Genomic DNA, 12,843 nt, shown 5'->3' with positions numbered 1-12,843 from the left:
AATAAAGGATAAATTATCTCGAGCATTGGCCACCTAATGTGTCAAATATAAGAATGATTTGGCAATTTAAGTTTTTGAACAATAAGAGGTATAGCCTAGATTGGTTACACATTGTAACCAACAAAAAAAAAAAGAAAAAAAATGGTTACACATCAATTTTCAAAATAAAATTCTATCATTTATGTTAAGGAGGGGATTCTCTTTATTGGGATCCTCCGTATCGACCCCAAATGTTGGGTTAAGTGATTGTATCTAATTGGAGGGATGTTAGAGAAAAAATCATAAGGAAAATTAGTTGGAAAATATTTGGTAATGCTCGATTGGTAATGCTTGTTTCAAAAACTTTTTTTTTCTCTTTTCTTTTCTTTTAAGTCAATAATTACATAAATAACATTAAAATACTATAAACATGCAAATCCTTTGGGACAATAAAGTATTACATAACAACTAAAAACAAAACATGGTTCCAAAATGATGAATAAAATATAGAATTAACAATGCCTTGTCCCAGTTAATAATTACATAATTTCTCAAATTTTCACTTTTTGTCAAAGTCTAAAGATTTGAATGCATAGAGGATGTCTTTCACCTTATTTGTTTGGTCCTCTAATCCTTTAAGTGTCCCTTACAGATATTCTTTCATGTACTTGTTCGAAGTGGATGGTAGTGTGGATGATGTTGATGTTGAGCTTTATGAACATAATGTATGTTGTATGATAGAGATATATGTTTCATCTTTCAATCATACAAACATACCACATCTACGGTTATCAACCTATATCAAATAATAGATGTAATTAGGGTCGTTGAAATTTAACATTGAATTAAAAATAATCTAAAATTATCTATAGGTATAGATCAATCGTATAAATAAATAATTTCAGTTGAATTTGGACAACATAGAAAATACTGTCCATTGTTTGGACCTTTCGTCGCAGTTCGTACTTTGCATTGACCTTTATCACATCTACATAGATGTAGTTGGTCCACCCACATGAAAAAATTACATGAATCTTGACACTTGAAAAATTCTCTTCTAATATTTTTACCCGACTTAGTTGTATATTTACCACAACTCTTCCCGCAAATTTCACAATTTGCTATTATGAGTGGGGACATAGAAGAAGTCATCTGTAACAATAATTTAAATATCAACAAAATTAATATAGCATCAAAATATATGACATTCATAATAATATATCAACTTATACCACATACATAAATGTAACATAAAACAAGTATTACATCACTTAAAACATTAATTTATGTTTTCAGTTTTGTTAAAATAGATATCGGTTTTAGTTTTCAACTAGTTCTAGTATCTTTTGCTGTTTAGCCATTGCATTTGTAATTCTTAGCCTAGTGGCATTCATCTTTTTTGCCCTGTTTCATTGACTAGATTGTGTTGTAGAATGATCAACGAAATCTTCATGTGACTGATTCAAGTCATCATCTGCAACGTTTAAATCATCACTCATCCCCACGAATTCAGCATTAGTAATATGCTCTTCTCGAATATAGTTGTGTAGCCCACAACATGCCAGTACGATTGATGCCCGAGCTTTCACTGGGAACTGGTGCATTAGCCTTAAAATTTGAAATTTGTTCTTCAATACCCCAAATGTACGTTTAATGACATTCCGAAGTGATGAATGTCTATAATTGAACAATTCTTTTGCTGTTCTTGGGGATCTTCTACGCCCTTTATAGTTCGGTAGATAGTATCTCTCACCCCTAAATGGTGTCAAATATCCAGATTGGCTAGCATACCCAGAGTCGACAACATAATACTTTCTTATAGACAAAAAATATTATATGTTATTACGTATACACTCAAATGAAAATCTAATATACTAGTATAAAGTTAATACCTGAAGGTGGATGTGGAAAACTCAATCGAGGATCACTTTTTGCCTGTTCAAGTACTCGATAATCATTTGCACTACCTTCCCATCCCACATACACATATGTGAATCGCATGTCAAACAAACATGCACACATCACATTTTGAGTTGTGATCCCCTTTCGATTCTTATATCAAATTTGATTATCTCTTAGAACTACAACATGGACGTGAGTACCATCTATGGCGCCAATACAGTGCTATGACATATAATGATAATTAAATTGTCACTACATATAAGAAATTAAATATTCATATATTTAATTAGAAACATGTATCATATTAACAGATTTACCTTGGAAAAATGGTAGTCTTTCAGGTTCTGTGCAATCTCTGTCGGTATTATACTGACGTCTGACGATCTAATTTTCTCCTTAGCCAGGCGTTGCATTGCAAGTAAGATAACATTGAATGTTCGACTAACTATTTCTTCTGAGTGGTTGAAATGATTTTGGGTGTCCCTATTACTTGAACCCTTCCCAACAATTTATAAGAATATTCCAAGCTATTCATCCACTCGGATGTTGGTCGTGTCTTTCATCTAACCCCTATGTCTAACATAATCACATATGTTGAGGAAGATATGACGTTCTATCATAAACTCTTCATAGCATCGTTGGCGTGCCCATTCAATACCTCATGTATCATGATAGCACCTAGAAATACACTATCTTTATATGGTTCCCGAATATATACAGTCTCACTCAGTAATTCCATTCCCAATGTGAATGATCATATATTCTTTATCACTAGAAGTTTTACTTAATGCATTTGACATAACTGCAATAAATTGACAACTACTTATCAATTTCAAAAAAAAAAACTGTAAAACATAACAATCTAACATATCGTCTCAACCCAAAACATATGTTCAACATTACACATATCAATAAAAAAAAAACTTAAGAAATAAAACACAAGTAGCCATCATCGAAAGTATTGTCCTGAATCCAAAAATATCAAAAGTAGTATTCAAACACAACCATCAAAATTAGTTTCAATAGTAGAATCAGACAAATTACTCCAAAGCATCTAAAAACCAAGTCCTCTTAACAGGCTTTGCACAGACAAACAACTCCCTCCAACTAGGATCAGCACACATACGACTGGTGGCCTTCAAGTATGTCTCATTTGACATATCCAGTATGGAGGATAATACCACCTCACATGTACTCACACTGAAATCTCGAGGATGAGATGCACCTTTCCCACCACGAACAGGAGATGTAACGAAAGTACTAGATGCTTTGTCAATTTTAATGGATAAATACTTCCCATACAAGTCCTTCACGTGGCTATCTCCTTTATTGGCGCTCTTTTTTCTTCGTCCTATGGGTGTCCTATCAAGATTTTGCTTTGTGGTGGTCTGAGTTAGAGTATGAGTATTCTGACGGAAAGGGTCAGTCATGCCCAAATGCACCGGGGTACTAGGAGATTCAAAGACTTACTCAATATCAACATTATTATTAGTTTCAATGTAATCCAAATCTTGAGCACTGTTAACCCCTAAGTTTCCTCTAGCATAGGCATCCCCAAATATCATGCTCAAATCTAGCCAGTTGTTTAGTCCATACTTCTTGTATTTCAACCAACCTGGATTTGCCTGCATAAGCAGTCATTGTATCACTAGTATAAAGTACTACTCATTGCGATCTAATTTTGAAATAATTAAACTAGCTAATGAGATCTATAATACCTGTATTGCCCTATCCCATACGGATTCATCATCAACTGTGACTGATTTCCTCATTGAGTTCCACCCAAATCCAGTTGTGTCAAGCAGTCTTTTGAATTGCTGGTACTCGTATTTCAACTTGTTCATCTTATTGCGTAATTGTTCTCTCCCAACTGTACGATTTAAAGCCATATGAAATTGTTTTGTAATGGCCTCCCATCCAGTTTTGTTAAATGAATTACCGGATTTGTGACCATTTTTTTCAGCTTCTTTCATTCCTTCAATAACATTGGTCTTAAGTTCTGACCACTTAACAGCAGGAATACTACTTCCAGACATAATAACTAGACATTATAGGAAAATCCCAAAGTTAGCATACTAGGTTATCATACAGTCTGAATCTGAATACATAACTTGCAATGGTACATCTTCAAGTGGTAGGGAGAAAAAAAAAAACCATGAGCAAGAAAAAAAACCCATTGTACAAGTTATTTTTCTAGTTTAGTATAATCAGCAGAATATCATATCTAAACAAAAAAAAAAATAACAACAAGAAATACTTGATTTCAGGTTTAAATCCTTAGATGCAATCCTATTTATAATAGGACTGTTTGAATACTTGTCATAATCTGAAATTGAAGATAAATGGTTATTTGAAGATTTGATTAATTCCATTAACAATTGGCCATCCAACAGTAAAAATGATCATCAGTTCCATATATTACTGAACACACATCATTTCCTAAAAAGAAATGCTCACTCTCTTGCACCCTTATCCACAGTAGCAAATCATCAAGCACAGAAACTTCCAACTAGCTCAATATACTCGCTCTCTCTATTCCCAACTCAAACACTCACTCTCTTGCACCCTCGTCCACTTCTGCCCTTTATCAGGAAATCTCTCATGGCTTATGAACCCAACCACCCCATGATTTGTTACACTAAAGGAGACTCAATCTCAATTCAAAAATCCAATCTCATAATCTAAAAAAAAAAAAAAAAGACTTGCAGACCCAATATCAGAATAAAAAATCAGACCATAGAGAGGAAATTACAGATTTGCAGAGCAAATATGGATATGTATTCTAATACGCAGCCTCTCTGGTGGCTACCTTTGCTCCTTCCTTTGTTGGCATTTGTAAATGCTTCATGGCGGTGGTGAAACTACTGATGCTACTGAACCAAAAAATAGAATAGAGAAGAGAGGTGACTCACTTTTGAAGATAAATGGCTGAAAAAGATGAAGCAAAAGATCCTGCATCCACAAACCCTAGATTTAGCATTTGTTGACGAAATCCCAGTTTCCAAACCTGCTAAATGGGGAATAAAAAACCACAAAAGGGTTTACATACCTCGACGCAGATGCCTGACGAAGAAGACCTACACTTCTCTCGGCTCGTCCTCAGTTGCTCAAGTTAAAGAAGAAAACCTCAAGGGCTTGCAGCGATGGCAGTCATTTCACTAATTTTGGAACGTCGACAGCTGAGTAGTGCCATGAGATCTTGATGATTGGCCTTCGGTGGTGGAGCTTGTTGAAGAGAGGAGTATGCTCAGAGTGAAAGGGAAGGAGGAAGATGGCCTTCAGTGGTCAGTACCTTGGTTTTCCGCAGCAAGTCTTCGGTGGGTAAAGAAGAAAGATGGGTTAGAGGGATTTTTATCGGAACTTTCACAATTGTTGGAACAGAGGAGAAGAAGAGAGAAGAAGAGATAAGCGAACAGAGGAGAAGAGAGAAAAACGCGAATAGAGGAGAAGAAGAGAGAAGAGTTTACCTGCAGATGCTCCACTCGCTCCAGCTATCGGGAACGATAGTTCCAAATTAGGGATTTTGAGATGAAACGTCATAGTCGGAACTCGCTTTTGGAGTTCCGACTTTTGACTCATTTTCCCTTTTTTTTTTTTTTTGTTTCATAAAAACTGAAACATAGCCCCGACGTACCAAACAGTTTTTTGCGCTTTTTTGCTCCAATAAAATGAAAAAACGATAGAAACACTTGTTAAGAACGATACCAAACGGGTCCTTAGTCTTTTCCTAAAAACATATAAAAAAAAAAAATGGCAACACCCAAAGAGTACAACTTTTTTTATTTACAACCCCCAAAGAGTGCAACTTTTTTTATTTATTTTTATTGTTGATTCTTTTCTTTTCCCAACTTTCCTTACAACTAAACGGAGCAGTAAGGAACGAAAACGGGAGAGGTGTTGATCGTCATACTTGAGCGGTCCAGCTGTCTAAATCAAAAAGCGACGAAACAGCTTCTCCCACCGAAAACCTCCAAGCCTCCAACTGCCCAACTGCTTTCCTCTGTTAGAAAAGGGTAGGTATAAGACCAAACAACGGTTACAGTTTAGCCACGTGGGCGGCAGAGATCTCATTATGGTTCTAATATCCTCTTTCAGATTTCAATTAAAAAAACGTTTAAAAGTCAAAAGACTCAAAACCCATTGAATAAATTTCATACCACGTGAGATTCTCTACTCCTTTTAACATCCAGCCTGTCTGTGGACCCCATCCGATGTGGACATGCATGATTCATGCCTCTTTTCGCCGTTTGATTAAAGCCAGGTAAAATATAAACAAATGAAAATTTGATATTTAGAATATTTAAAATCTATCACAGTCCAGTGGTCCAGAAGTGTTTTGTCTGTTACCATCAGTGGCCCCTTCTTTCCAACGAAAAACTAAGCTGTAAAACTGTTTAGTAAAACTTTAGTTAAGTGGTGGTCAAAAAGACGCCGCCTCCTCTTACTCGATCATTTTACTCTATTTTTTTTTTTAAATAAAATAAACTGACACGTTGTTTTAACTTATAATAGAAGAAATGCTTCACAGCTTTCGCGTTACTGTCATGTTTTAAATGTTGCCTTCCCCACATCCTAGTCCCCCTGGCACCCTACTGGTCTACGACTTCGGACAAGCTCGAGGCCGTAGTGCCCGTACTAAGGAAATGGAACTATCTTTATCTTCATCGTTTCTAATATTAGCCACTTGGCCTTCTCCTCATCCCCAGTCCCCCACAGCCCCACTACCCTTCGTCCCAAGCCCCAACGTCCTTTTATAACTAATAATAGTTTTAGAAAATAATTTCTTGGAAGAGTGCAGTCGCTGCACCTAAACACATGGGGATGCGAAATGGTAGATCTATCATCTATCCCTTATAAAATAGAAAATATATTTTTGATGACATTGTTTTGTATATTTTTATTGGCTTTTGTATATGAATAGGGACTGCACTCTTTTATACGAAATATTATTGTTAATTATTTATTACTAATGTTTGTATCATAGTTGGTAAGTTTGGGAATAGCAATAATATGAAAATTAACATGTATGACAATTAAATGAGTCATACAGAAATAATACTTTCAAAAAATCTAATACAATAAAATGTGCACGATAATGATACGTTATATATTTAATACGGTTGCAATGCAAAAATCCGAGAGTAACTATTTTGATATTAGGAATGGACTGGAATTAGTTGTTTATAACTAAATTCTAATATCTCATGCTCTCATAAACACCTAAATCCAATTTAGTTTTATAATTGGGGATCATTTCTCTCTTTCTTTCTTTTTAGTTTTTATTTTTTTTTAAATCTTTTACATCTAATATTAATTAAGTTTAATCATGTCTAGCATAACCAATGTTGAGAGGTGATCCATCGACTACTTCTATAATAGCAAATAATAGTATATATTTGTCAAAATAATAATAATCATAATAATAACATGTGTATAATCATTTAACAAATTAAAATATCGTTATTGATATTATTTTATCAAACAAGAAAATCCACAGTAACCCTTATTGATGTAGATCCAAATTCTAAAATCGAAATCAAATTGCGTATAGGTCAAATTAAAAATTCAATAGTTCAATTGCAATAACATAGATTCGTAATTACCAATGGGGTTGGTAGCCTAGTGGTGAAAATACCCTTAACCCATCACCGCTTGAGTTGGTTGGTTGTGGGTTCGAGTCTTGGCATGTCCTGCCCACAATCGCTCTTTGGTCCTGCGAAAGCGCTGCTTGCTATACGGAAATGGGTTAAAATTAATAAAATAAAAAAGTGAGACGTGTGCCATCTACATTATTCTCAAAATCGAAAAACCTACGAAAATAAAAAAGTATCGTTTTGACTTTTAAGGTTTTGTTGGTCCCAAAATAAATGTATTAATAGTATAAAACGTATTATATTCATTTATATGGGTACATATAAAATACACATATAATATGAAGTTTTTGAATTAATACAAATCCACATATTATATACGAATTTACTAACTATGGTTTATACACATGGGGAAGTGGACTTGAAGTAAAAAACAAAAAATTTATCCCAAAAGTAATTCTTACTCTAAAAGAGTTAGAGGGAATATTAGAATATAAATAATATAATTATTTTTCATTTTAATTATACTTGACAATAGGGAAAAAGAGTTACCCAAAAAAAAAAAAAAACACAAGGACGGAAAAATGAAATCGATAGTTTAATTGAATTACAATAAAATACAAAAAATTCCACATATTTACATGTTATTAGGATAAACTTGCAAATGGTCAACGGTTACAGATAATGACCATCTAATCAAATTGGTATGACAAAAATCTTAATTTCTTTAGTGCTATGTAAATAAATATATGTTTACGGATGGATTGGCATAAATGACATGCAAATATACTATTAAGGTTATATAAAAATCCCACTTAATATCCTTGTGGGAAAGCGTAGCGCAGAATGATAGAGTGTAAACTCCAATGTGTATCCTCTCAAATAGTAAGATATCCGCACTCTCTATCTCTTATTCTAACCCATGTAGACCAAAGGACCATATGTAGAAAATATTATTCTCTGCCTTGTCATGCATTGTCATTTTTTGTGATATGCAAATTCCTCTCTACATTGGCATCATGTGAACCATAGGTAGAACCCATACGATTTATTACTGTTCTCCAAAACCTCGTTGGTGAAATATGCAGATTCCTTCTTACACCAGCATCTTTGAAAACCCTCCCAAAAATGTTGTTAGTGAAATTATTTCTAAATAAATTATTAATGGGAGAGGGATAGGTATATCACCGATATCAAGTATGCTAGCGGATAGCACCAATAAGAACACCTAATAGAGTATCATTCAGAAAAGATATGAGAGTCATTTTAAAAAAAGAGAAAAGAAAGATAGACAGAAAAGAAAGATAGACACAATGGATGCTCACATGCTTGATATCAACAACATACTCAATTTTTTCCCATTATTAATTACAAGAGGTGTTACTCATAAACCATATCTTCAAGGACAATTCGGCTAAGCTCAAGCTAAAACTAACATGTAAAGGACGCGAATAATTTGTGGACCCTACCAATGGTTCACCAAATCTACTGGTCCCAAAGGGCAAGTGGGCCCCACCAAGAACTTCCTTGTCGATCCATATAACTTACCTGGCCGGTTCCAGACTCATTGGGGAGAGGAATAAAGAAATCATAAAATCCACTTGGCAAGTCACGACAAGAAAACCCTCTCGCAAGCTCGCTCGCTCGCAGATTGAAAGAAGAAAACGGGAAAAAAAAAAAAGAAAAGCTAATACATGGTGCGCATTTACGCACCTGCCTCGGTTAGAACCCTCACCGTAACCATAAGGAAATTTCTCAGAAGTACCTGACAGCGAAAGGCAAATGGCCAAGTCCCATGTACATATCTCCTCCTCGCTCCTTCCCATCCCCATCTCTCCTCTAAGCCTTTCTCTCTCTATATATAGAGATTTGTTAAAAAGAGCTTAACCGTTCTTGGCAAAGGCTGAGCAGGTTTAGGTTTAGATTCAGGTTCAGCCATGGAAGCAATTAATAACACTCGTTCTTCTTCTTCTTCTTCTTCTACATCTTCATCTTCTTCCTCGGACTCTACTTCTTATGGTTCTTCTAAACAACCAGACAGATCAGAGGGAGATACGAAGAAATCGGAGAGGATCAAAGGGCCATGGAGTAACGAAGAAGACAAGATCCTATCTCGTCTAGTCGAACGACACGGCGCACGAAACTGGTCTCTGATAAGCCGTTACATACCGGGTCGGTCAGGTAAGTCTTGCCGGCTCCGGTGGTGTAATCAGCTCAGCCCCAATGTCGAGCACCGACCCTTTTCTCCGGCTGAGGATGAGACTATCTTAGCTGCTCATGCCAAATATGGAAATAGATGGGCCACCATTGCTCGGTTACTCCCCGGTCGGACCGATAATTCTGTGAAGAACCATTGGAACTCTACGCTTAGGAGGAAGCAGAGAGAAGTTGTGGCGGAGGGAGACAGTAGTGGTAGTGGTAGTGGGACGAGTCGGGGGTTTGGGTGTTTGTCGTCGACGCCGGTAGAGGTGGAGCCGGTGACCGCGTTGACGCTGGCGCCGCCCGGGGTGGGTTGTGTGGCGCCGCCGGAAAGGCAGATTGGAATGGAGAATATGCCGGCGGGTTTTTGGGATATGATGAGGGATGTGATTGCTAGGGAGGTGAGGACTTATGTGACGGCTTCCTTGTCTGAAACAGCAACTCCTGGGACTGGGCTTGGGCTTGGGCTTGGGCTTTCTTGGAATGGCTGAGACTTGAGGGTTCCACAGCTGGTTTTTTTTTTTTTTGGGGGGGGGGGTGGGGGTGGGGGGTGTTTGCTATTTATCGATTTTAATTAAATGGTACTTCTTGATATCTTTGAAAGCAAAATAACAGCTTTCTTTTGCAAAGCCCCAACTATAAAATATTGGCTTCATGAATCATATGGTATATATTGGTTCTAAAATTGTTCACATTTGGCCAATTTAACTATTTTTGGGGTCCATTTTACATTCACTTTCTAAGGAATTGATCACTCCAAGGAAACCATAGGGATTTAAGATTGATAGAACCTTAGTAAGTAGAGAGGGGAAAAATAAAGGACGAAACCAGACTTGTATGGTTATCAGTGAAATGAATAAATGACAAAAAATTGTTAATACAACTAATGCATAAAGTTTACGGGAGAAGGTACAATTCCGTTCTTGAAAGGTTCATGAAATCATTTCAAGTGCCAATGAGATAGATGGTATAGAAGATATTAAAGCGAAGAAATTCAAAAAACCTTTTTTCCAAAAATATATAAATGATTCTTTAGGCATAGGTGCACAAGAAATAATTATATTATTATATAAATAATGTTTTATTTGTATTTCATGTGTTTTAACTACTGCATTAGATAATATGAAACATTTTTTTCTCATTCACCGTGGATGAGAGAACCCCTTAGTTCAGCCTTTCTAAAACCCATTCTACCCATTCTTCTGTTTCACACATAATGTGATTAAGAATGATGATGTCTTGATTGAGTATTCTTTTTCTTCTAGTTGATACTGGTGATATGATCATGTGATTGGATTCTTGCACCATTGTTAACATTTCCATCCCTATTGATGAAGTCAAAATTATACCTTTTCATCTTAATCTAAGAGTAATAATAGCCATGGTGAGGGGAGTTCTCCTCCACCATTAGTTAAAGGGGAACGTTATCCATTCTTTTTATCTTTAGGGTTTGGAGATTACCAAAATTGAGTATTCAATATGTGTGTTATAATTCAATCTAAAAAAGCTGTTAAATATGTACATTTTTCTTCCCAACTTCTCTCCCAACCCACCTCCGCAAAAGAAAAAATGGAAAAAAAAAACCCTGGTCCCATTGCTATACCAAAAACAAAATCCCTTCTTAAGTCTTATAAGCCAACTTTTTTTTGTGATAAAATTTTCTTTCACCTGAGGGAAGTAAATGGATAAATGGATAATCGAAATCTGAATTCAAATTCACATTCGTATTCGTTTAGGAATATTCATATTTGGTTAAAGGGTATCTGGAATAAAATTCGAATTATCTAAAAAATAATTATCCGATCCGATTAAATTATCAATTAATGATTTGAGGGTTCTTGAAGTTTAAATAGGTTTTAGAGAATGAGGAATGAGGAAAAGAGTTAAAACAACTTAGAAAGATGGATTAGAACAAATTATAATCATTTGGGGGAGGAATGTCTGGATTATACAAGTCAGAGAGTAAACGGATAGTTGAAAATCCAAATTCAATTTGCATTTGTATTCATTTAGACGTATCCATATTTGATAAGGAAATATTTGGATCCGAACACATTTGATTCGAATTCGATCTGTATCCGTTCATGAGGTGAAAAGAAAACTGGGTCTTTCCACCCTCCCTATCTTGAGGTGAAAAAAAGCCGAGTTTAACTTAACCCAGCCCATTGCCTTCTTTAATTGGACGGTGATACAGTAGAGTGAGATCTAAATTGTTTCACTTTGTCTGGTTATCACTTTATGCAGACTTCCTGCTTTGCGTTATCTGTTGTTCCTTAGCAATCACTAATTCTGATGTCAGTTCAAAGGGGAACCTAACTTTAGACTTTAAAAGATTCTTGTAACCAAACACTACAATTTATCACGTGAACTTGTCTGCTCTGAGTGTGGAGAAAGGAACGTTTTAAATGTTGACATTGCAAAAAATCAAAGTGGTCAGATGAGGACTGGTTCAAAATCAACCTAGTCCATCAGGAAATTAAACTTTTCCTTAATCAAGTTTATTTATATAAATTGTTTATGTCTATAATTAATTGGAACATACACGGCAGCTTGGCATTGTTCTGTCTAGAACTTCTAGATCCTAGGGCTGTCAATGGGCTAGCTTGGGTTATAGATTGATAGCCCAAAGTCCAAGTCAATTGGCCAGCCTGGTTTAAGCAAGGCCGTGGGACAATTGACTACCTAATTCTTAGTCAAGCAACAGATTAAGACTTAACCCAACTTGTAGGAAACCAAAACCATCCAGCAAAGCCACATGTTATTTCTCTATTTCTATTTGCTTCATGTCTCACCAATGTTTCCATTTCAGAGATCTTATGGAATAAAAATTTAGATTAAGTTTTCCTTCACCCATGGTGTGGCTAGAATCAATGGTGATTTCATCTTGTGATTGGACTTCCAGAATAGTAAACTTCCACTCTCTATTATACAATGTAAACAAAAAAACCTTTTCAAGTCCAACCAAGGATCAAATCCATTGGTGAAGATAAAAAGAAATTAGGTCCTTAAATTTAGTTTGGACGAAATTTTCCTTCATCCATGCTTGGATGGAACTCTTAGAACAAGCATTTAAGCTTCACCCTCATATGTGAGTTTCATGCATAATTTTCATGCCGGTATATGTCCTTTCAGTTTCCACAAAATTCAATAGGTGAAAAAAAAAAAAAAAAAA

General features: G+C 35.6%; 1 protein-coding gene across 1 annotated transcript; it reads left to right on the top strand.

The window, feature by feature from the left end:
* Window positions 1-9,268: 9,268 nt before the first annotated feature.
* Window positions 9,269-10,382, top strand: LOC122074779 (transcription factor MYB1-like). Its single transcript, XM_042639744.1, has one exon. The coding sequence runs from the start codon at window positions 9,410-9,412 to the stop codon at window positions 10,160-10,162; it is 753 nt and encodes a 250-aa protein (XP_042495678.1). The 5' UTR covers window positions 9,269-9,409; the 3' UTR covers window positions 10,163-10,382.
* The last annotated feature ends 2,461 nt before the right edge of the window (window positions 10,383-12,843 follow it).

This window comes from Macadamia integrifolia, chromosome 3 (assembly GCF_013358625.1).
Source record: "Macadamia integrifolia cultivar HAES 741 chromosome 3, SCU_Mint_v3, whole genome shotgun sequence".
NCBI classification, from domain to species: domain Eukaryota; kingdom Viridiplantae; phylum Streptophyta; class Magnoliopsida; order Proteales; family Proteaceae; genus Macadamia; species Macadamia integrifolia.
The sequence above is the reverse complement of the archived record's forward strand: the minus strand, read 5'-3'. Positions and strand labels throughout refer to the sequence as shown.